At 38.1% G+C, this 26318-nt stretch overlaps 1 protein-coding gene across 5 annotated transcripts in view; it reads left to right on the top strand.

The window, feature by feature from the left end:
• MYO9A (myosin IXA) overlaps window positions 1-26318 on the top strand; it is a 517771-nt gene that overhangs the window by 197696 nt on the left and 293757 nt on the right. For all 5 annotated transcript variants that reach the window (XM_033919771.1, XM_033919772.1, XM_033919768.1 and 2 more), the window contains 2 exons: window positions 17474-17563; window positions 25153-25269. In XM_033919771.1, the coding sequence (XP_033775662.1) occupies window positions 17474-17563; window positions 25153-25269 (207 nt within the window). The remainder of the gene's footprint in view (window positions 1-17473; window positions 17564-25152; window positions 25270-26318) is intronic.

The following is a 26318-nucleotide window of genomic DNA, read 5'->3' as shown; positions in this document are numbered from 1 at the left end:
GGGCCAGGTGACTGTAAGTAGCCCAGTCAGAGCAAGGAGCCCCACCCCATTTCTCTAGTTAACTGGAAGAGGGAGCGCTGTATCCCAAATATTTCCCAGGTGAAGACAAAGGAGGGGGAGGGGCTTTAGATGCCTGAGCTAATCAGGGCCTTAGGCTCCTCCCAGTGTATCACACACACCGATTATTCATTCCATTTAACGTTAATTTATTTTGTTATTCTTAGTACACAGCATCCGTTTGTTATTTTTTTTACCAAATGGCATAGTTTATTTTTGTTCAAAAAACTTTTTGAATTTATTTTTTACTGTCTAAAATTGGACATAGCTCTGAGTATGTGACACCACTTCAAGGGTTCAAACTATTTTAACTAACATTTCAATGAACACCATACGGTGTCTGAGTAATTTAAGCACATTGACATTAGCAATTCAGTGCCTTGTTTTATAAGCTGCGATCACAATCTGATTTTATTTATGCACTAATGGCCAAATTCACTAAAGATAGTGATTCAATCACTGTTGGCTGATTTCTGGCCAATTTTGAAACAGCGATTGATTCACTATCTTTTTTGCGTGTAAATGATTTGCACACGTATATAAATGAGTCATTTTCAAAAATTTATTATTGCTTAAAGCAAAGTAATGTAATGTAATGTAATGTAATGTAATTTATTTCTTATATACCGCTACATCCGTTAGGTTCTAAGCGGTTTACAGAAAATATACATTAAGATTAGAAATAAGAAAGGTACTTGAAAAATTCCCTTACTGTCCCAAAGGCTCACAATCTAACTAAAGTACCTGGAGGGTAATAGAGAAGTGAAAAGTAGAGTTAGAGGAAAAATAAAAATAAAATAAACATTTTAACAAGACAGCATTGATCTAAATACTTTGGAAGGTAGAAGAGAGGAGAGAAAGGAATAGAAGCAGAAGGGGGAGCCGTTGAACAGTAGAATTCTGGAGAAATTTAAATGATAGAAATAGAACAAAACAAAGACAAAAGGCAAAACAATAGATAAGATTAAAGATAAATCATAAGCTGGAAAGAAAAATAAAATAAAACTTTGTCTTCAATCCACGGTTTCAGCGTCAGTGATGAAGTGGAGCAAGTAAGTTTAAGAGATTGAATTGTAGAGCAATAAAATTGTTGGCTTATCTTTATTAAAAATTTATATAATGCTTATATACCCTCTTTTATCAATCAGCATTGTTGAGCAACCTATATATATATTATTTATTTTTATTTAAATTATTTATAACCAGCTTAAAACCTAAGCAACTCTCAATAAAACATACATAATAATAGACATAACAATCATGATATACAAAAGTTATAAAAGAAATGTCTTAAAACAATATTGCACTGCACCTGTTCTTAAAATTAGAGACATAATTAACTGTCAGAGGCAAGCCTAACTGTTAAGTTGCATGAATAGTTGCTATATACACGCACAATTATTAGTCGCTTGAACTAGGACTCCCTATAGGCCCTCGTAAAGATCCGCCTAGCAACCAAGTATAATTGTTAGATACACATACCCTCCATCTGTTAACCACATGAATAACTGTTAGCCACATTCTTAACTATCAGAGACTGTTAATTGCATGTACAACTGTTAATCGCATGTACAACTGTTAACTTAATGAACAACTATTAGTCGCATGTATAACTATTAGGCACAAAGTAACTGTTAAGCGCATATATAATTGTTAGATGCATGTACAACAAGTTAGTTGCATATGTTAGTCGAATATATTAGTAGCATCTGATCAACCACAAGAGTCAACTGCAAGTGACACATTAATCAGTCGCAGGAATATCTATTAGAAACATGCCCAATTATTAGTCGCTACTACCTGGACCTCCTAAGAACTAATCCCACCTGGATCAGCCAGCCAGGTCTCCTTGAGCACCTTCCTCTCCCAGGTCACAAAAAAAAAAAAAAAAATTCTAGGGAAACAAAACCTTCCCCTGCCTCAGGACTTCAGGAATACTCAATCTACCTCCCAATCATGAATCTCCTACTAATCCTACTGATCTACCTAATATGCGGTAACATCAAAGACGTTCACTCTCTCTACCCTCAATTAAAATCCATCCACCACCCTGTTCTATCCTTCCCTTACATCACCAACCTGCAAAAAGACACTACAAATCATATTAATGTAATCTCATATAAAAAAAGACACCACCATACCCTTAAAAAAAACCCAAGGGAAATAAAAAACATCAAAACCACTAACTCAACAGTAAATGCTGCAACCACCTCCATCCCATGTGCATATCTTAATACCAGATCTGTTAGAAACAAGGCATTCCTCATAAATGACTGGATCACCAGCAAACAAATAGCCTGCCTCTTTCTAACTGAAACTTGGTTACTATCTGAAGATGATCCTATTATATCTGATCTTCTACCAAACAATTTCAAAATCCTTACGTTAAACCGCACAGGAAAAAAAGGAGGAGGATTAGCCATAATCCTTAAAGAAGGATTCGAGTTCGAACTTCTAGATTCTAAAATGACCAACAACCTAGAAATCCTATCCTGTAAAATCAATAATACCCAGCTAGAAGAATCCTTATCCAGCATACTATTCTACATCCCTCCTAAAAGCTGGCCCAAAGCCAAAGAAGACTTCTGTGAATTCGTCCTGCACAATTCTATCAGCCCCAACTACAACATCATCACAGGGGACATAAATTTACACCTAGACGAAGAGAACAACACAGACGCAATAGAGCTTAAAAACTTCCTAACTCTACTCAACTACAACATCCCCGTACCCACACAAACTCACGAAAAAGGCCATCATTTAGACCTAGTTGCCATGTCCACAAAGGAAAACCTTGACCCAATCATCTCTCTGACTGAAGGCACCTGGCATCACGACATCTGGTCCAACCACTTCACCTATTATTTTAAGCTGATCTGGTCACACCGAAAATCTAAAACATGTCTGATGATAAAAAAAAAGAACATCAAACAAGAGGTTATATTAATCCAGAAGAATACTGGTCAGAATACGAACCGCAGACAGTAACAGAGGAAGGAATAGACTTCTGGGACCATTGGAATATAACCAGTGCTTCCATCCTAGATAAAATCGCCCCCATACATTTTTTTTTTTTTTTTATAATTCTTTATTCATTTTAAAACTTTCATCAAGTGTACAAAAATTGCAACACAATAACATAGATTTAACCACTTGTACATCTTATCATTATAACTTATAGTTGTAAATATAACCCTCCCTCTCCCATCCTGAAATCCTTTTAGTAATTTTTATTTTTCATGTAATAGAAACCCTCCCCCCACCCCACCCTTATCTTACATATTAAATATAGAAATACATAAAAGCAAAAGCAACGCAAACAAATACAACAAATGGTTCGACACCGAACTATTAAAAACGAAACAAACAGCTAGGCGACTAGAAAGGATTTGGAATAAAACAGGAGAACTGACAGACAGCAACAAATGGAGAGCCTACATAAAAACCTACAAACAACTGATAAAAGACAAACGCAAAGCGTTCTACTCCACCAAAATTAACTTATCATGCAAAAGTTCACAAGGAATCAATACAAAAGAGTTGTTCAACATAGTCACAAACCTATTTGACACCACCCGCTACACCACACCTGAACACAACACGAAGTTACCCACCGCGAAGGATCTAGCACTATATTTTGATTCCAAAATTAAAAACCTAAAAAATAACTGTAAAAGCAATAATGATGTAACAATCATCCCCAGCAACTACCAAATAGCTAACTCACATGACAATGAAATACCTACAGACATGATCTGGAGTTCCTTTCTAGATCCAGAATGTAATACCTACACCAAACTCTACAACAAATACTCTAAATCTCACTGCATCCTAGATACGTGCCCTCCGGAGATTATGAAAGCGGCACCACCAGAATTCAAAATATCACTATTACACTACCTAACCCACAACCTAAAAAATGGGACTTTCCTCACTAACAACGGCCACATAATAATAACCCCCATCCCAAAAAATAGAAAAAAATCCTCAGCGCTAATAACAAACTACAGACCAATAGCATCTATCCTAATCATTGTAAAAATCATGGAAGGACTAGTACACCCCCAACTAATGGTCTACCTTAATCAATTCTCTCTCCTGCATGAAACTCAATCCGGCTTTAGAACCCTATTCAGTATGGAGACAGTAATCGCTGCCATCCTAGACTATCTGCGCCTATTATTTAGTAAGGGTCTCAACACCCTGATCATGCAATTCAACATGAGCTCTGCGTTCGACTTGGTAGACCATGAGAAAATGATGCAATGCTTAGACACCATTGGTATCAGAGCTGAGGTACTAAACTGGTTTCATGGCTTCCTCACATCCCGTTCATACCATGTACGCTTTAACAACGAACACTCCGACACCTGGAGCAACTCATCCGGAGTGCCACAAGGGTCACCGCTTTCCCCACTGCTTTTCAATATCTACATGTCCTCATTAGGTGTGAAACTAACCCAACTAGGAATAAAACTATTCAGCTACGCAGATGACTTTACGATCATCATCCCATTCGCCAACTCCATCTCGGAAACTAGTCCCAAGGCATCCGATGCCATAAATGAGATGGAACAATGGATGACAGATTTCAAGCTCAAGCTCAACCCAGAAAAAACAAAATTATTCGTTGCCTCCCCTCACCCGCTTGACAATAAAACCCCACTATGCATCAATAAACTCAACTACCCTATTCAGCCCACCATGAAAATACTAGGTGTTATTCTAGACCAATGCCTAACAATGAAGGAACAAGTGGATTCTCTAATCAGAAAAGGTTTCCTTACTCTCTGGAAACTCAGAACCAATAAATCATACTTCGATACGTCAACATTCAGAATCCTAGTGCAATCCCTCATACTGAGTCAGCTTGACTACTGCAACATCGCCTATCTAGCAATCTCACAAAAGAATATGAGACGTCTCCAAATAATGCAAAATGCTGCGGTCAGACTTATCTTCAGGCTGAAAAAATTCGACCACGTGACACCCTACTATCGGCAGCTGCACTGGCTACCAAAGGAAGCCTGAGTAAGGTTTAAATTTGCATGCCTCTGCTTCAAAGTACTATACGGCCTGACCCCCAAGTACATAACGGACCTTTTCGCATTTTCTAATAACAAACTCAAGAGAAACACACACTCAAAACTCATTTCCCTTCCAGTTAGAGGCTGCAAAATGAAAAAGCACCACGAACACCTTCTCTCTCACCAAGCAGTCCTATGGGGCAAAGACCTAGACCAACTGCTTTTGCCCACTACATACGGGGAATTCAGGAAACACCTAAAAACATACCTGTTCCAGAAATACCTAAACAGTTGACCCGCTGTCCCTCTCCCTCCCCTCTCCCTATTCCACCTGAACTTACAGCACTGTTATAAATATAATCTGTTATCTTCATCTTATCGTAACTTTACGTTGCTATTTATCCCCAACACGTCCTGTCGGACATTACCTACTAAATTGTACATATTACATTTTCGCTCAGCAAATTGTATTTCTATACTATTGCCTCCTGAGGTCTCTGATCTCTGTATTTCCTCTGAATATCTACTTATTGTATTTCGCTGAATGTCCAGCACTCTTGATTGTAAGCCGCCTAGAAGTCGCAAGATTGTGGCGGTATAGAAGAATAAAGTTATTATTATTATTATTAAAAAGTCTCATGATAACACGTACTAACTATCCTAAAATTACTTCAGGCAAATGCTTCAATAAAGAGGTGTGTTTTAAATAATTTCCTTAATTGTAACATATTACTACACAATCTGATTAATCCTGATAGACTATTCCACAAAAGTGGTCCTGCAACAGAGAAAGAGGATTTTTTGGTGTTAACATATTTAACCTCATCTCTTTTCCATGTGTCCAGTCTGATTTCAATGATCTTTTATTCTAGCAGATCTATATAGAGCCTTGTTGAACTGTCTTAAGGACCTTAAACTGTACATGGAGATGCACTGGTAAACAATGGAGTTGTTTTAGAGATAGAGTGATATGTTTGAAACAGGATATCCCCATTAAAATCCATGTTGCTGAATTCTGTACAATCTGCAGAGCTTTCACACATACAGCCAGTAATCCAAGGTAAATACTATTAGAATAATTGAGCTTTGCTAGTACCAAAGATTGTAAGACCTGTCTAAAATCCCAGTCAGTGAAAACATTTGTCAATTGTGACAATATTCTCATCGAAAAATAAGCTTACTGTCCTACTCTTGCAATTTGTGATTTCATAGATAATTTGGCATTGAGAATCACCCCTAACACCATGATCTCGTTTGATATCAAATGCTGATTTAACATCACTGTCTTGGGCCATAAATCTTCATGATGCTCACCTATGATCATGATTTCCATTTTATCAACATTCAGTTTAAATACATTATTGCACATCCATTTATTGATCTTTTCCTTGTATCCAGCTATCTCGAATTTCAACTTTTCACCTCATTCCCTGATTAAAAAAAAAAAAAAATTGAGCATCAAGAGATATATTCGATATGATAGACCTCCTATACCTTCTAGTAGTTTCCCTGATGGTACTAAATGAACATTAAACAGAATAACTGATAGTGCCAATCCTTGAGGCACACCCCTGTTGACCTGACCCTCATTTGAAATTTCTCCATTGCTCCGAACACACATCTTCCTTCTAGTCAGGAATGACTTTAAGCCATTTCCATACAGTTCCCGCAATTCCTAAAATTCTAAGGTTACATAACAACAACATAGGATCAAGTAAGTCATAGGCAGAGGAGATTTCAAGAGAGACCATACAAAAGTATTATCCCTGATCAATACCCAGATGTAATCGTATAAAAGCGTCTCCACACTATGGGCCTTCCTAAAACCAAATTGATTACAATCCAAACATCTGTTTTCTTCCACAAAGCTTTTTAATTGGGGCAGTTAGAATAGAGTTGGTGGCTCTGCATTTAGCTTGTGCTGTTCGTCAGCATAGCTTGATAAGAGGGAGATAATGACTAAATAGTTAATTCAAAGCTGTTTACAATACACATCACATATACACATAATTTCAATAACATCACATATACACATTTTCACATAAAATACTGCTTAAAATTTCACAGCATTTCTCTTCCAAAATGCCTCACAAGGAACTTGCAACATAATATCAACAAAAGTAATTAGTAAAGAGTAGTGCCTTCAATTTTCTTTTAAATTTACAAACATCTATTTCTGCTCTTAAGTGGCTTTTATCAAGCTACACTAGAGATTTTTAGCGTGGGCCGATGCGGCAAATGCTCTGATGCTCATAGAATTCCTATGAGTGTCGGAGCACTTACCCTGCCGGCCCATGCTAAAAGCCTCTATTGCAGCTTGATAAAAGAAGGGAGTTGATTCCTTAGGCAAGGCATTCCACCACACTGGAGCCATCACTGAAAACATTCTCAACCTGAAACACTCATTTAATGTCTTTAAAAGCATTTAATGTCTTTAAAAGAAGGCATTTCCGACAAGAGCTCTTGAGCAGAAAGTAAGGTTTGTTGTGGTAAATATTTATATAATCTGGTAAACAATTGTGGTGCAGTTGAATGCAAGACCTTAAATGTCAATAATAAGATATTAAATTTCACCCTGCTCTCAATTGGGAGCCAATGCAACTTTTTTAAGAGGAGTAGCCATGATTTTGCCAGCAAAAATCTTCTGCTACATTTTGCACTGTTTGGATTTGTCTAACCAAATACTTTGGCAATCCCAACAGGAAAGCATTACTATAATCAAAGGCAGAGAGAACAGATGAAACTACATTAGTCATCGCATGAAAAGAAAGATGTAATTTCAGACCTCTGATCCAGTACAATTTCCCATAGGCATTTTTTACAATATGCTGAACCTGTATTGATATATTAAAGTTTGGATCCAATCACCCTACCCACAGATGACTCTACTAAAGAGCCATTCAGTATCAACTGATATCTTGAACTCTGCCCATCCCATTTATTAATGAGCAGTAATTCTACTTTATCTTTATTTACTACCAATCCATTGGCTTGAGTTGAAACCATAGAAATATTTTCTCCAATCCTTTTTTATCCAGTCCTATGTGATTAACCTCTACATCAAACTTATTCACTGAGATGATCAATTGAACATCATCAGCATATATGAAGCATTCCCAACCCAGATCTGTAATAAACTCCCCAATGGTTTCAGGAATATATTGAACAGCATGGAGGATAAAGCAGACCCTTGAGAGACTCCTTTATCAATTTCTCTCCAGTCACTATTAAGCCCCTGCAATTCCACTCTCACCATCCTGTTGGTTAAAAATGATTGAATCCATGCCAAAACCCTTCCTTTGAAACCTACTTCCCTACATCACATCCCCAGCATTGTAATGAATGATTAATTCTTGCTCACTCTAGCTCTGGATTGATATATATTAGAGCGCTGTTTATAAATTGTTCTTATTGCATGATCTAAAACGTTTATTGATTGTATAAATTTTGTTTTTGTATGCTTTTAGTTATTTTATGAATGTTGCTACTTGTAAGCTGCCTAGTAATAGGCAGTTGATAAATTTGTTAATAAATACATTTTGAACCAAATTAAATGCTGCTAAGAGGTTTATAAAAGCACCAGCAATACACCCTTCTCCCTCTGCTTTAAAACTGAATCTTGCTCTGCTATCGAAACAGCCACAGTACTTAAATGCTTTCTAAACCCTGACTGGGCCTGATCTAATTTAGAAAAATCTTCCAGAAAAGATGAAATCTGCTGGCAAACTAACTTATTCACCAATTTCAATAGCCATGGCTGGTTTGCTACAGGTTAAAAATGTTAACAATAGTTGAATTCATTGTAGTTGTAATACTTTTACTTTTTACTCAAAAAATATTATACAGGTACTAGTTTTTTAGCCCGTTACATTAATGGGTGCTAGAATTACCCCCCCCCTGTCCAGGAGCACCCATAACCTGATCCCCCTGTCTCGTAGTATCCCTTCTCCCTGCCGGGACAGACTCGAAAGAGGAGCTCCGCCCCCTTCCAGCAGTCTTGCTGAAGATTTTGATGCAGGCACCTGGTGGTCTGTTGGCGGGTCGGGCTGCTGTGTTCTAGGCTGAGGAACCTTTCCTGCGGGGACAGCAGGTGCCTCTTCTCTGGCCAGTGAGCTCATCATGCACATCTTCTTCTCCCAGACTGGTTGCGGGCCTCAGCCACCTGCTCGCGCCGGCGTGAACGCCTCTTCTACCCAGCGCGAGCGCCTCTTCCACCCGACATTCTGGTGCCAGCTGGGGCTCAACATGCGCGTGTCGTCTGCACCTCGATTTCCTCACATGAAAGGGCGAGCCTACGGGTCGAGTTCGCCAAGAACTACCTAAGCGTGAGGCGGCGGCCACTGTGACAGGAGGCAGATGCTGGTAGCCCCTCCTCACGCTGGCTGGATGACTGCGCTTCCCTGGTGCAGGTGCTGTGTGTGCTGAGCAGCCCGTGAAGTGTAAGGGATCCGGAGCCGGCAAGCCCGCACATCTCCTTGGGGTCTACGAGAGAGAGTTGTGTTGTAAGTGCGCAAGCACACTCCTGCCGACCACGGAACTACAGATCAGGGAACATGCCGGTAAGAGTGCGCATGCGCGCTTAGCATTTTATTATAGTAGATTAGGCAATAATTTTTTTTTTACTTTCACTATACTTTTATTTAAGTATTAAAATATACATTTATTTTTATTTTTACTTTACTTTGACCCAGTACTTTCAACACTGCCCATAAATAAGTGCAACAGGCTGAGACTAGCCCAGGTGCCATAGCTCTTTGTTCCAGTATTAAGAATGTGAGGCTTAGGTTCCTTAAGTATAGAGCACATTGAATATAAAGCAAGTTGAGCCACTCCTGTGCTCTGACACTTTAATACACTTTTCTTAGTTTACATTTTCATAGCTCCTTTCTTACAGGTGTTTGATCTTGCATTGCAGAATACAGAATGAACTCTAGTGTTCAGCAGAGTGACCAAGCAAACACTTGAAGGCTATAGCCACCTACTTTTATATAGAACTCATCAGTCATGTGAACTGCATGGATCCTGTGAAGGCTATTAATGTAATGATTGTAACTCTCGAATGGTCACTTTGGCACTGATATGGTGAAATATTTTAGTTGTCCATGCCCTTTTATATATGTTCTCAAGCCCAAAAGGCACCTTAAGCAATTCCAATGAAGTTGATATCTAATGAAACAAACCTTACACCCATTTTTACAATTTCTTACACCCCACTTTTAAAATTTCTTAACTGCCTATAACTAAGCGGTTTACAGCGTAAAACATTAACAATGATTCAAAGAACAACATATAACGATACTTTCAGTTCACACATTTAACCCACTAAAAATAGCAGGGACCTATAGTAGGTAGTAACGGCTCTGACGCAGAATTCCTATAAGCGTGGGAACTGTTACCACTGCAGCCTGCACTAAAAACCGCACTACGGTTTTGTAAAGGGGAAGGGGGTTAATGAAGCAATAGAAAGAATGTTTAATAAAGAACTCTTGCCTTCGTATTTCTTGTATGCCCTTTGTTTCTTTGGTTGATCTCAATAAACATGATTTACAAAAAATAAAAAAAGAAAGAATGTTTAGTGTACAAACCAAAAAAAAAAAACCAAACATCAAACTTTAATGGAAAAACCAAACATATAAATAAATAGCAGACTGTGAATCCCAATACTTTAATCAGAAAAAAGGAAAAAAAAGAGTATCAATTATCTTGGAAAGAGGAAAAGTCCTCAAGAGCTCAGTGTAACAGAACTGCGAAGCTCCAAAGCATTCATGTACTGTACACATACTAGGAGCTATCATTGGTCAGAAAAACCTCATCCATATTAATATTGAAAACTCTTCTTCAACTTATTTTAAATAAATACTGTCAAAGAAATTTTTATATAAATATTTTTTGTAAATATTTCTTTCTTTATAAGTATAATTAACCCTGCAAAACCTGATTGTTCCCCAAATAGAAATTCACTTAGCTGCAAGATGTAGAAAATGCTTAGTCCAACGAATATCAGGCAAAAAAGATTCAAAAATGCCATCAAGATATAGTAATGAAGATGTCAATAAATGCTCAACGGAGCATCTCTGTTTCACTTGGAAATCAGAGCTTCTTCAGGAGCAAGAAGTCATAACTGGACACACAACTAATGAACTCGGCATTAGAAATCAGCAGCTAAGATTAGTGTACAAAACAGTCATATAAATGAGAAAATAATTATGGGTATTATTTTTTTACAGTTATTACAGGTATTATTTTTTCCCTTATGGTTTTGTTTTGTTTTTTTTAAAAAATTCTACATATTATCCAGAGTAGATGATGACAGCAAAAGACCATATTGGCTTATCCAGTCCACCTTGATGAGTTTCTTTCATGTTAGATACTTATAGATCCACTGCTAATTTCTCACCTTGCCCCCCACCCCCTAATTTTTACATTATCCTTTTTCTTACCAATGCCTTCTATAGTGGTATGTTTATTCATTTCATTATCAGAGAAGCTCAAAATTTGTTGTTATAATGGCCACCACCACCTTCAATGGTAGGCATTTCAGGTCTTTTTGTCTTTAATTCTTAGTCTTAGAACTCCCTTGCTTTCATATAACTGCTTCTAGGGTCATAAATGTTTATCTGTGCAGACCACCCCCAAATACTTCTTGAAAGCTTCATTCAGTCTTACCATATGATTGGGTTCAAATACTTTGAATAGAAAAGGATGTTATGTGTCTTTATTTGAAGTTATATGCAGACCAAGTAGGTTTGTCTAGGATTGGATAGCAGATTCTGTAGCTCCTCTATTTCCTTAGGTACAAACATAGATAGTAAACTGCTATATAAGGACTTACCGGCTGTACCTGATTGTAACTCATGTTGAGCTCAGGTTTGAAAAGGTAAACAATTAGGCTTCCGTTGGAGCTGCTGTGCTGTATGGACATGAGTAATTTCACTTCACATCTACCCCTATACACTCGGATAGAGTGCTGCAATTTGTATCTGAAATAGTCCAAAGTGTGCTCAGGAGCTATTACATTTTGGTAATAATGCCACTTGTATTGAAGAGCAAGAGCACATAGTTGATTAAGGACATATATCAAAGCAGGGCACTAATGTGGGGATTAGTCTGACAAGAAGTTTGGTGCTGATGGATATCCTGCCTAAACTTAACTCCAATATATCAATGCTGGAAGATGCATTAGCATTGGTACTTCAAGAACAGAGAAGTGCAAAGTTGGAAACTGCAGAAATGGTAGTGAATAAACTAGAGTCATGCTTAGATATTTTGCAAGAAAGGATTGAACAAATGGAGGACAGATTGCACCACATGGAGGACTACCAAGGTAAAAATGTGGAGAAAACTGGTGGCCTTCATGTCTTCTAAGTTTGAAGATGTAGATTATAGGAGCAGGAGATCAAATCTATGTATGTATATATGGGATTCTAGAGGGAGTTGGGGGCCCACAACAATTGCAATTTATCAAAAAACTGTTTTGCACTTGTTTCCCAGGCTCTCCAGCACAGCCACCATATGAGCTAGAAAGGGCTCATCGAGGTCTTCACCTTTTACCTGTCTCAAACCTTCCACTGAGGGCCTTTTTTCTTAAACTCCTCAGATATCATGAGGTGAAACATATTTTAAAGTTGGCATGGCAGCAGAAATCTTGCAAATATGATAAATGGACCCTTCTTATTTTCCCAGATCTCAGTGTGGAACAATGCGAAAAAGCAGAGAACTGTAGACATATAAATAAGCCCTAACTACCGGGGGCATACAGTCTGGAATTTGGAATCCAACGAGATTGGTCATCTTTCAAAATGGAAAGCACATATTTTTTAAGTCTGAAGAGGATATTGAGTCATTCATAAAATCATTGGATTATATGAAAAAGCAGAAAGAAGACTGATCTGGGACTCTTCTGGTAATCATCTACAATCTACAAGTCAGACCTTGCTTCAATGGTCTTGGGGAGCAAGGTCATGCCTGAGCCTGCCATTGCTGGACAAAAAAGTCAAAAAAATTTAAACTGAGTGGAATTCAGCTGTTAAGTTCCCTAAACAAGTCTCAAGCACGGAAGGAAGTGGAACAAGGATCCACAGTGGAGTCTTCTCCTTTGGATCCTAGGGTATAGACTCTTATTCCATGAGTTCTGAGGATTGTCAAGGGATCTGTGCAAAGGCAGAACTCTCCGGCGATCTGGAGATGTCAACAACTGCAGTAGATAAGGAGAAGGTTCTTCAGAGTGAGCAATCCATTGAGTAACTGTAGATTGTAAGACGATAATACTGAGGATCATGGTAACTTATGGAGACAAGTCAGCAGATTATGATAGAATTTACTAGATAATAGAAATGCTTGTTAAATTTGTGAAGTCTGGAATTGCATTTCCTGTGGGTGAACAGGGGTGGGGGTGGTGAAGCTGGTAGTGGAGAAGTGGATATGGAGAATGATAGGAGTGTGGAGCGGGATTGGAGGGGGCTATATAAAATTGGTTTGAGAATATCTGGGAAAGGGGGAGGACAGTTACATCACTGAGTTTATTAGATTTACCTATGACCATAGCAGATGATAAGCTTCAAATTGCAACTTGGAATGTTAGGTAAATGAATCACCTAATTAAGAGAAAATGGATATAGCCCTCTTGCAAGAATTAAAACTATCATCTGAGGAAATGCTGAAATTACCAGGGAAAAATGGGTAAACTGTATTTTTCCTCAGGAAGTTCTAAATCCAAAGGGGTAGCTATACTCAATCATATGAGCATACCCTTTGTGGAATATGCACATGAAGTGTATAATCAGGGTAGATATGTCTGGGTCTCAAGTAGAATTAATAGATGGGAATTAACACTGGTTAATGTCTGCACCTGGGGTGAACCAGCTCCCTGCACCCCCTTATGCACCCAGGGTGGACTGCTCCCCGTATCATCCTTATGGGGTGCACCCGAGTTGGACTTGCCACCCCCCTTGGTACACCACTGAGAATCAGAAAAGCCACACTCCACCCTTGATTTAGGGAGTTTAGAAGAAAGAAGTAATCTAAGTCTCTTGCTATCTGTGATTAGTTGGTATACCACAGAAATGACACATGCTCCAATGCTCATAACTTACCATGCCTTTAACATGCAATGCTAAACCAATTCTAATCAGTTTAACATACAATCATTTTAGTTTGCAATGGCTCTGCACAGTCTCTTCCATACCTCATAGCAGCCTCCAAGAATACTATGGAAATGTAGTATAATGAGCTAATTAATATTAGAATGAGCACTCAGAGCAATGCCCTGACATTGCTTGGTGATGCACAAAATGAAGTGCCAATCTTTAATAATCTGGCTGATCTGGAGGTGCCGGTATCATTTAACTATGTATATTACAAGTATAACAGCAGGTCTGGGGTTGTCGATTGCATGAGTGGTGGAAGTTCAAAAATAAAAATACAGGATACATTCATCATCCTTCTAAAGGGTTGGGAGGCACCAACAAAAGCATATATCTTGCTATACACATGTGTGAAAAGCACATCTCGTGTGTGTGTTAAAGGTGCATTGCATGCACGTTAAATTAAAATGTATACCAATAGGTCTGGGCAGTGGCATAGTAATGGGTGGGGGGACGGTCCACCCTGGGCGCAGTCTTCCTAAGGGCACGGTAGCACTCCTCCTCTCCGCCCCTCCCCCTGCTCCTTGCCATGCGTGCACCCCTTGCCTTCCCTTGTATCTTTTTTACTTCCCCGGCGTGAGATTACTTCCTGTATTTAGTGCCGTCGCTCTCTCTGACATCACTTCCGGGACCCGCACTTAGGAAGTGATGTCAAAGGGCGAACCGACACCAATGTGAGAATGCTGCTCATGCTAGAGAGAATAGTTAAGCTCTGGAACACATTGCCAGAGGTTGTGGTAAGAGCAGATAACGTAGCTCGTTTTAAGAAAGGTTTGGACAATTTCCTGGAGGAAAAGTCCATAGTCTGTTATTGAGAGAGACAAAGGGGAAGCCACTGCTTGCCCTGGATCGGTAGCATGGAATGTTGCTACTCCTTGGGTTTTGGTCAGGTACTAGGGACCTGGATTGGCCACTGTGAGAATGGGCTACTGGGCTTGATGGACCTTTGGTCTGGCACAGTAAGGCTGTTCTTATGTTCTATGCACCGACGGGCCATATTGGTTCCTTCTATAGAGATCTGATGACTACTATTTAAAATAAAATAAAGAGAGACATTATTAAAGGAGGGGATATGAATATCACCCTAAGTACAAATGACAGAGCTAAATGATGGAGTTGGGAAGAAACTAGAGAGGGTAACATTCTCAAAAGACTTTTACCAATAAAGTGTCTCATATCCCACAATTATCTACAAGGAATCTATGCGGCTTACAATAAGAATTCGATCAAGTTCTTGAAGTTAAATTGTTTTGGTCAGATCTTGTGGTTGCTAAGCGAAGAGGTGAGAGGATAGAAGGTATGTCTATAGAGAGAAGAGGTATGTCTTTAGCTTCTTCTGGAAGTCAAGGTAAGTGGTGGGTTGTTTTAGGTATGTTGGCAATTTGTTCCAGATAAGAGGTCTGTGGCAGAGAATCCCAGTGGGCAGGTTGGCCTGGCTTACTATGAGCACAGTTAGCACACACAAACAAACACCTTTTCATATGAACACAGAACAGAAATATATATAGCTGTGACTTAGCCAGGCAGCTACCATTCCAACACAGCTCACTTCAGTCAGTGTCCATAGGCAGCATTCAGTTTCCCAGGGCTTCTGGGAAACTGTGTGCTTGCAGTAAAAGGCTCTACCACTGCTTAATCAAAGGAGTCCTTGTGAGTCTGCCTAAGATTAGTACACTTGTTCAATTAATGTTGCAGGATAAACCTTTAAAATCAGAACCAGAACTTTGAGGAATTGTTATAGATAGTTGTTAAATTTAATTGTTCAGTGCTTCCTGATTAAGGTATATTTATATGAAATGCACTGTTCCTGAAAGTCTGGAATTTTGTAATTCAGAAAATGTGTATTTACTAGTAGTTTTTTGTTAGCATATCTTAAGTGGAGTATGTAATATGTTGTGTGATTTTGTTTTATGTATTATTATGAGTGTCTTATTGTACCCTGCACAGAATTGTTGGATGTAGTGGGTTATAAATTTTTAAAATAAATAAACAAATTAACCTGAGAAGTGCAGGTTCACATCTTGGTTAAGCAATTTTTTAATGTATTAGGAAGATTAAGGAGGATTCATTATTATTTTGATATACCGTAGGTTATTGTAATGTTTTGTATGTAGGCTGTTCTATGGGATTTCAGAAGAGACTTCAAAGTATTCCAAAAACTTGAAACTGAAAGGCTTATATTCTCTAAATCAAAATATGAGAAAGTAATCCCTCTTTATCTTAAATTGCACTGACTTCCAATTGAGGTCAGGGGAATTTTTTAATTGTGTTCATTGTTTTTTCTGATTATTTACAGAGAAGCATCTGAGTATATGTGTAAGCTGACTGTTTATTATAAATTAGAATATCAAAGATTATATCAGACAATTGTAGGGACTGAGATTTTCAAGACCTAGAGAAGTTAGATGTAAAATATTACATTCTGTAACCTTTTCATATCTAGCAGCAAGATGGTAGAATATGTTACCATGCAACTGAGAAGGGTTCCTTATAGAGTATTTCAGAAAGCTCTTAAGACTTCTCTATTTCAAAGCTATGTAATAGATGTTAACGGAAGTAAGGATTTTATATATAGATTTTAATGTTCCTTGTTTTTGTACTTGCTGGTTATGACCAGTTCTCTTTGGATGCTGTAGATCACATTGAACTTCTCTTTGGGTATAACAGTGATTAATAGGAATCAATGTTATGTTATGTATCTTCCAGTACCAATGCACCCTGAGATGTTACTACTTCATGAAGGGTGATGATTCCTTTTTGCCCTAACTCCAGAGTCCGTGAAACACTTTGATTGGATATATTGGCGTTTATAGTGGGAATTATATCTTTTCTTGGACTTTATATGCCTGGGCTTATCACTAGATGATGGACCTCTACCTGTAGGCACATGTTGTGGCGGCAGGCTGAATTGGGTTACTGTGTTATTTTGGGGGGGTTAAGATGACTAGTGCTATATCGTTACCAGAACTTCTTATCTGTTTGAAGTTGGATGGCAAAAACCATGTTTTTAAGAGATCCTGGTAGGCACTATACCTATGTTTGGGGTTGAATCACAAGTTCTTACTATACAGTATGTTTCGAGTTAGTTGGCAGTCACTCTGTCTATAGGGTTTACATAACAGACTCTTTTTGGGGTTTTGTATCTGTATTTGTGGTTGGAGTCTGCTCACTACGTCTGGGATTAAATGGCAGGAATTATTTGGCATTGATATTTAAATTTGATAGTTGCCTCTTTATTTGTATTAGGTGAAAGAAGAGATGCTGCTTGAAGCATTGATTACAAGGAAGACCGTGACAGTTGGTGAGAAACTCATACTTCCCTACAGGCTAGCAGAGGTAAGTGATGCCTTTGCTGTTTTAACTGAATGTAACTGGAAGGGCAGCATGCCATGATTTATTTGGGAATTATAGTCCTTTAAGAAGTAGCTAGAAATATGCTGAGCTTTTATTGTGAAACATTCACCAAGATTATTTTAGTTCCAAAAGACTTTGTACTAGTGCTTTGTTAAGAGCTTGTTTTAGATGTGTAAATACTACAGTATATGCTAAAGTAAAAGGATGTACATAAACATAGTCCTTAAAGAGCAACTTAGAATAATTGACATACTGTATTTGAAAATTGTATGGTGTTATTTTTCACACAAGCTCTAATTTTGAAAAAAAACTAGCTAAAGTAGTCACATTAAAATTATCTGTGCACTTAGCATCTGCTATTTGTGTAGCTAGCAGAAGGCAACTAAAAAAGTGTGTATGTATATGTCTGAAAATACCAAGTACACTTGCAGTTTTACTTCTCCTGGTTTAAAAATGCCCAGTTGAATTCCCCTTTTTAATGTAACTAAAAGTATGCATGCTTTATACAACCCATATTTTCAAACTGCACTGGAAAGGATAGTTTCAAGATTTTTATCCCTTCCTATCAAGCAAAAAATAAACAACAAAAATCCCCAAATTGGGTGAGATGTCCAGTCAGATCTTATCTTAAAAAAAATGTCTTTATTGAATATAACCCAACCAGGATCCAAGTTTCAGCAATAGCAATTACTTTCATCGGGGTGGGGGTGGGGGTGTCAATGAATACAATATAACAAAAACAAATCTATATTGGTAAAAATGCAATGTTCAATGTGCATAAGCTGATTGTACAAATAAAGTGTCCAGGATTATCATGAGAGTTTAATACACTGTAGTGCCATAAATATTCAGTAGTGTAAAAAATATGTCTGAGATTATAAAAAGCATACAGTATGAAAATCATAGAAAGTATTAGGTGCCATAGGAAATAATTTAAAAAACAAAACAAAAAACTCACCAAAAGAACCAAGATTGGAACGCTGCTCAGAGACTACCAATGTCTTTCAAATAGAAAGAAGAAAAGATCATACTTTAATCATATCATGTTGAAAAATTGCCATTGAAATAGCAAGGAAGACTGACAGAAGCACAGTAGTGAGACATACTGAATATCCTCTATAATAAAACCCTAAGCACGCATGCGCACTTAGGGATTTGTGATAGCTGCTGCCGTGCTGTGTCCCGTGCTGAATTCCATTTTGGAACACCGAGGCAGAGAACACACCGGCGACTCTCCCCTCCCACTCTTACTCACCATCCGCTGCCGACGATGCTGCTCCTCTTCAAAGCAGCCTGCTAAGGATCGCGGCTGGCTGTAGCGAACCTTGCAGACCACTCTGCTTCTCGGTAGCACGTTCCCTCAGACGTACGCGAACAAAAATTTTCACAGAAGTCCAAAGAAACCAGTTCTTAATATAATCACAGTATAATATTGAATCAATTATAGGCTTAATATTATAGCAAAATTGAAAAAATCACTTCACCTTTATGGTGTTCTTGCTCAGCATCGCGCCCAAAGAGAAGAAACTGCACATGCATGCAAGTATTACATTACATTACATTAGGGATTTCTATTCCGCCTGTGCCTTGCGGTTCTAGGCGGATTACATTATGGAAGATATCTGGGCAGTTCCAGTAGAATTACATTTCAGGATAGGAGTATATTACAGTAACAGTAAAGAGTTATGATACTTCAAGTTCACAGAAGATAATACTTATCACAGAAGTTATTACATATAACAGAAGATAATGCATTTTGCAGAGGTAATACATGGCAACTCGATCGTTTAAATCGGGTGTAATGTAGAAGAGTTACAGTACATTTTAGGTCACAGACAAAGAGATAGTATAGATGGGTGTTTCCGAAGTCGTTGGTTGGGAACTCATTGGGTGGTGGTTAGAGTGATGGGAGATATTTTTTGAACAGTAGTGTTTTTATTTCAAGTTTTCAAGTTTTTTCAAGTTTTAATAAAATTTTGATTAATCGCTTTATCTAGATTCAAAGCGATATACATCATAATAAAATTACATTGTTAAAATTCTTATTATAATAGATAAAACAAACTAGACTTTAGACAAATGCGACGAACTGGAAACATGAGGAATTAGGGGGAGAATTTACATTGTATTAAAAGTCTGGAGAGACATATAGGGAAAGGACATGAGGAAGGGTAGGGTGATTGGAAAAAAAGAAAAAATTTTTAAAAATTAATTTATAAAAGCATCATTGAAAAGAAAAGTTTTCAATTTACTTTTGAATTTTTCTATATTGGTTTCCTCTCTTAGATAAATAGGAAAAGAATTCCAATTTTGGGGAGCAATAACGGAGAACATATACTGGCGGCGTGTATTTATTATTTTTAAAGATGGGATAGATAATAAATGTTGTTCTGTAGATCTTAAAGTTCTGTTTGTGGTGTAAGGTATTAACAATTTGTGAATGAAAGCTGGTGTTTTAAACATAAGGGATTTGAAAGTAAGCAGACCAAGTTTGTATATTATTCTGTGGGCTACTGGTAGCCAATGAGCTTCTTTAAGAAGGGGTGTTACATGGTCAAATTTTTTAGCTTTACAAATAAGTTTTATGGATGTGTTTTGTATCATTTGTAATCGTTTAATTTCCTTTTGTGCTGTTCCTATAAGCAACGCATTTCTTTGCGGAACTCTTTTATGTCTGTTGTTTTGGTCAGTATCATTATATAATGAATGTGCTAGGTTAAAACGCTCCACTGTTGGGCTGTAGTAAAAGGTAAGAGCTCTGCACCAGTGTTCTTCAACCACCGGTCCATGGACCAGTGCCGGTCCATAGAAATTTCCTGCCAGTCCACAGGGCCAGCATCTGTGCATCAGGCCCTAAACAGTATTCTTCAACCACCGGTCCACGATGCGATCGATGTGGCATTATCTTCGAGCCAGCTCCCTCTTCCTAACTGATTCAGTGCACAAAGCCACGGGCATCAGCTCCTATGGGCATCCTGCGACTGAACCGGAAGCATTCTCTCTGACGTTGCAACATCAGAGGGAAGGTTTCCAGATGAGGCAAGGGACGTGTAAGGTGCAATTAGTACTATTATGGGGGTGGGATCTGGGGTGGAGATTGGGTAGAGATGGGCGGGGTCTGGCCCACGACTTAGCCCAGTGTTCTTCAACTGCCGGTCCATGGACCGATGCAGGTCCACAGAATAATTCTTTTATTTCTGCCGGTCCTTAGGTGTAAAAAGGTTGAAAAACACTGCTCTACACTATCCCGTTCCTGTGTGTCAAAAATGAATAACTTATAAATTGCAGACTTAAAATCCCCTCTTAAAACTCTCAGTACCACAAAACAAATAGACTTAGATGTACCTAATGAATTGATGCTTTTAAAATTAAATTCAATTGGCACAAACATGTCTATTATGCAAAATCTCTTATGGATTCCATGTCTCAAATATGTACTGAATTGAAATATCTGGACCACTAGGATCTAATTAATATGCATGTAAATTACATTAACCATATCCTTATGTAAATAAGCTATTAAGGGGAAAAAGTAAATCTCAATATAATATCCTATAGATAGATAGATTTATACAGATAGATTTTTTATATATATATATATATATATCATGTTCAAAAGGTAAAAGCTAATAAATGCCTTTAAGACAAAAATCACAATCGGCTATATACCAAGTAAACTTATAGATATGCTATTCTCCGATTTCAGTTGTGCCAAAACATGGTGTGTATCAAGTCTCTGTGTATTGTTTGTTTGTTTTAATTAAAGATATGAGGTTTAAGAAACCAGGTTACTCTTGTGCTTCTTAATTTGGTTATCTCCAACCCTCTACCTTCCATTGTGTACCTGTGGAGTTTGATGGTTCTTTTCTTTTTTCTGTTTTGAATTTCAGAAGGCATTAGAAAATTATGGGATAAGAGGCAATGTCCTACTGTGGATTAAGAACTGGTAAAAAAATAGGAAACAGAGAGTAGGTTTGAATGGTCAATATTCTGAAGTAAAGAAGAATAAAAAGTGGTCTGTGCTGGGACTACTGCTTGCTAACAGATTTATAAATGATCTGGAAATAGGAATAACTGAGGTGATTAAATTTGCTGATGACACAAAGTTGTTAAAACATAGTAGGATTGTGTAATATTGTAAGAGAATTTTACGAGAGTGGGAGACTGGGCAGATGACATTTAAAAAATATATTTTTTTTATTGACAGTGCAAGGTATAATATTTCAATTATACAAGAACAGACAATATTGTCTGAAACATTGTTTGAATAAAATTAATAGTATAAGCGAATAAAGTATAACAATTAAAATTAACATCTAAAGAGCATTTTTGTGTTTATTTTATATCCCCTGCCTGTGAAAGGGACAGGATTTCTACCTGACTTACAGCAAATTGTATTTTCTTTTACCTTCACCCATTGTTTGACTCCCAGTTTTCCTGGCTCCAGGCCCACCCTTGCTCACATTACCATACTGTACTTCATGGACCTTTGATCTGACCCAGTACGTCAATACTTATATTCTTATGTAATAGCAAATATACTGTGGAAATCATGCTTAGAATGAAGGTGAGGACATAAACATTCTTGAGAGCAGGTATAAATCCTTGTGTGTATTTAATAAAATATAAGCATAAATTATGATTCAGTTCCCTGGCATTCTCTTCCTGGGAAAGGACACAGATCTGCTGTACCAGTCTGCAGCTCTGCAGGGCAAACCTTTGGGTGGACCTGGAGAACCAGCCTGTTGTGCTTTCTTCTGTGCTCGGGGGTCTGTTCCCCTGGGAGCCGGCTTACCTTCTGAGTTTCTCAATGGCTTGGATGCAGGATGTGGGTGCCCTGAATAAGAACCTGAGTGTTTACCCACCCCAGTCATGCTCTAAGGTCCCTGGGAGGGGGAGGGGGGAGGTTGGTCCATCTGGCTTGCAGCCCGAAGATTCCATGGTCTTGGAGAGTTGCAGGAAGTATCTGAGGCAGTCAGGGATGATATGAAACTAGGCAAAGTGGATCAGAGTCAGAGTGCTGCTGTGGACCAGGGTGAGGAGCCCTCTGTTCGCAGACTGTTCAAGTCTGCTACACTGATGGATCTTCTCATCGAGTCTCTGAAGGAGCTCAAAATTAATCCTCCTCAGCCTTCTTCCCAATGTTCTCTCCTCAGCGGGGTCACCTAGATTGGCCACCGTGAGAACGGACTACTGGGCTTGATGGACCATTGGTCTGACCCAGTAAGGCTATTCTTATGTTCTTATGTTATGTTCTTATTGTCTGACAGTTCAAACAAAGAAAAAAGCTACAGGGAGAAAAATTTTAAAATTTGATTCTTCTTCCAAGGTTCAGCATGTGAATGCAGTATTGAAATAACAGGGGTATTCTAATCTAGGATGAAAGTAATTAACACGGCAGTAACAGGTTCATAGTGGAACATCCAGGACTGTAGTGTGCAGAAACCAGAGATATTTTATAACATGGACAATTAAATCACCATAGAGTTAGGTTTGACATATGCTGGCAATCTGCAGGCAGCACTGTGTAAAATAATAGAGATTCTAGTGAGTGCCCAACAATTGACTGTAGGAGTGTGCAGCATTTTCAGCAGTCTGCAGCGAAGGTTTAGGCTGTAGTATAGACAATGTCTGTGTGCACTTGTCAACTATATCTGCATTGCTTGTATGTATTCAGTGTTAATAATACAACAGATACAGCATTCTGAATGTGATGGATGACATGTAAAATAAATGGTCCTAGAGATTGTTTTGTATTTGAAGACTGCTGGTGTTATCGTGCACCCCAGAGATGCATTTATGCCATGGACCTGTCTAGGAGAGTACTGCTTTGTCACTGTAATGGCTAGGTTACTGTTTATTTCTGTGTGAATGCTGGTTATGGGTCTTTTATGTAGTCCTAATCTGATAGAGAGAATGTTAAATATGAAAAAGAAGCACAATATATGATTGGCAGGTGTGCACTTTTTGACTGCCCTACATGAATCACTATGAAGATTAGGCTTAATGAATTACAGTATTAGGAGATGGTCTCATTTCAGAATTTAAGGAAATATCAGCAGATGCGATGCAGGCATGACTTAGCTAAAAACTGATGAAGAATTAAGCCCTCATGTCAACAAAGATTATAAATCTAAACATTCATTTAAAAAAAAAAAAAATCCTTATTGAATTGACTGCAAAACTACAGAAAACAATACAGGTGGCATGTCTCTTTCTTTTTTTTTTTTCCTATACACCAATCTTATTAGTAACTTTAAAATATGAACTAACCTAACTCCCCTCTTCAGGTTCTGTAAACCCCACCCCCTTTTCCTTCCTTCTCTGCTACCATAGTAAAATGGCTCACTCATGGCCGTATATCCACTATACTTTCCTGCTTCTGTCTTGCCTCCACTCATCCTAATATGTATGGCTTTACAATTCAGGAACCCCATGTGTAGAGGTTCCTAAACTGAGTCCACATTTGCTGAAAAAGTTCCATCTTCTAAAGGATAAGTTTATCCTACTTTTTCCATTTCAAATTTTGTGACAGTATGAGTTAAGAAGCTTTTTCACAGTTACATATGCAACAATTAGTCAGTGGGACTTCAAATTTGAGATAAATATCTCAGAGTCTCCATGTCTCTGAGCATATATTGGAACACAATAATACTTTGAGTGCTGGTATTATTTTGTGATTAAGCAAATAATATCCTCATAAGAGAAGGGGGTTCATCGCCTGATTTGTCCTTTGCAATTCTTCTTCTAGTATATAAATACACAAGTTACCCCTCATTTTAGTGACTTGCTCAGCTGCTCTTTTTTTCATTGGCAGCCAGTGTAACTCTCCCAGTAGCAGGTTAGCCTTCTCGAATTTGCCTATTCAAAAAATTAATCTAACCGCAGTATTCTGGAGTAGTTGCAATCTCTGATATTCCTTCTCTGTGATGCCATAGTGCAAAGAATTACAATAGTCTAGGTACAGTTTGTGCAACCATTCTGAAATTTTTTGGGTTTAGGAGAGATCTATTTGTTCTTAGTTGTTTTAGTCTAAAAAAAAGAATTTTTTGACCAAGGAGTCAATCTGATCTCCAAAAGTAAAATAAGAATCTAAAACAATGCCTAGTATTTTTGAATTGTTTCAACCTGCTGTCATTTACTATTTTACTATGTAAGTGTTAACGTATTATAAGATTTTATAAGAGTGATTAATGTTATGAGAAACTGCTATTTTATAAAAGGACTAATAACGAGGTGGGTGCATGAATCTTGGAGCTATGAAATCAGTTGAGTTCTGAATGGCACCACTGAAGTCCTGAGAGAAACTTTGAATTCATAAAAAAAATCCTGAGGTGTGGGTGTTGTACACTGTTGGTGAAAGCATTCAGGTTACTATCTTTTATATATTGCCTTGTCAAGTTTGGATCTAGAGCTTGAAAAGCTGTCCTGTTTCAGTCAGCCAGCCATGTATGTCAATGTGCTCTATTTTTTATACAAATGATGCAAATTAAGGTTATTATTTACTTTCAGCTTTAATCTAATACTGTAATTTAAATTTGCTTATTTTTTCTCTTTCTTTCACCCAAAAGGCTGTGACGGTACGAGATTCCATGGCTAAATCTTTGTATAGTGCCCTGTTTGACTGGATAGTTTTTCGAATTAACCATGCACTTTTGAACACTAAGGACCTGGAAGAAAACATCAAGGTAAGAATTCCTAAATCATTAGGACAGCTTTCCTCTAGGAGGTAAAGCTTAGAAACAAAATTTTCTGTGTTGTAAGGAACATCTAGCACTCTCAACTATGTAAGGCTAAGACATTTCCTTTCAAAAAGTTTGGGTCCAATAGTCAAAGATGTCATGCTCCTAACTTTGTAAACTTTTGCTCATAAATTTGGCCGAAAAATTCCACACATACAGGAGATTAGCTTAGGAGCATACACTTAGGAGCTTAACTTTCTTTGACTATTGAGCTAATAACTTTTAAGTTTCTAATTAAGTTGAATTTTATACTGAAAATATAGGGGCCTTTTTACTATGCTGCACTAAGCAGCTAAAGTGGGTTTTACTGTGAGGTAGACTGCTATTCCAGCGCCAAAAGGCATATAAGCCCTGAACCTTTAGGCAGTGCATCTTCACCCATGAGGAATGCAGAAGGCATCATCTACATTTTCAACTCTGCCTCACTGCATCACCGGGCACTTCTCTCTCTCCTCAGTTTTTTTCTTTCTGCAGGTGAGTTGTGAAGGTGTCTTTTTCATCGGCTCTGTTTAAATGACTTATTTTGGGGTTTTATCTGATGTTTTTTTTCAAGGCTTTGGGTGCTATAGAGGGCCCAATAGTCCTGAGGTATTTCTGCCTAGGAGAAGCTGCAGACTTGGTATTCTGAGGTCTTTAGCTGGGCGGGCAACCCTTGCTGCCGTCTACCTGTCTGGCTAGCCTATCCTAATACTTGGATCAGCTTGGGGTTTGGCCCCTGCTCACCTGGTTTTAATAGAAGCATGTGAGTGCAGGCTGTATTTGGGCTCTGTGCTGGTCAGGAGACCTTGTGAATGCCAGCTGTGCCCCCCACCTCAAAAAATCATGTGGAGACTGGGGTAGAGTGTTTCAGGCTGGTTCAGCCTTTGCAAAACACAACCTGAAGAAACAAGATCCTGAAAACCCTGCTTGTTTGTCTAAGGCAGAAAAGCATTTCCCTTATCCAGCTACAGTGAGAACTGATACAGCACTGTGAATAGACCATTATTGTCTAAGGG

Source organism: Geotrypetes seraphini, chromosome 14, assembly GCF_902459505.1.
Source record: "Geotrypetes seraphini chromosome 14, aGeoSer1.1, whole genome shotgun sequence".
NCBI classification, from domain to species: Eukaryota; Metazoa; Chordata; class Amphibia; order Gymnophiona; family Dermophiidae; genus Geotrypetes; species Geotrypetes seraphini.
This window is presented reverse-complemented; position numbering and strand designations above follow the sequence as displayed.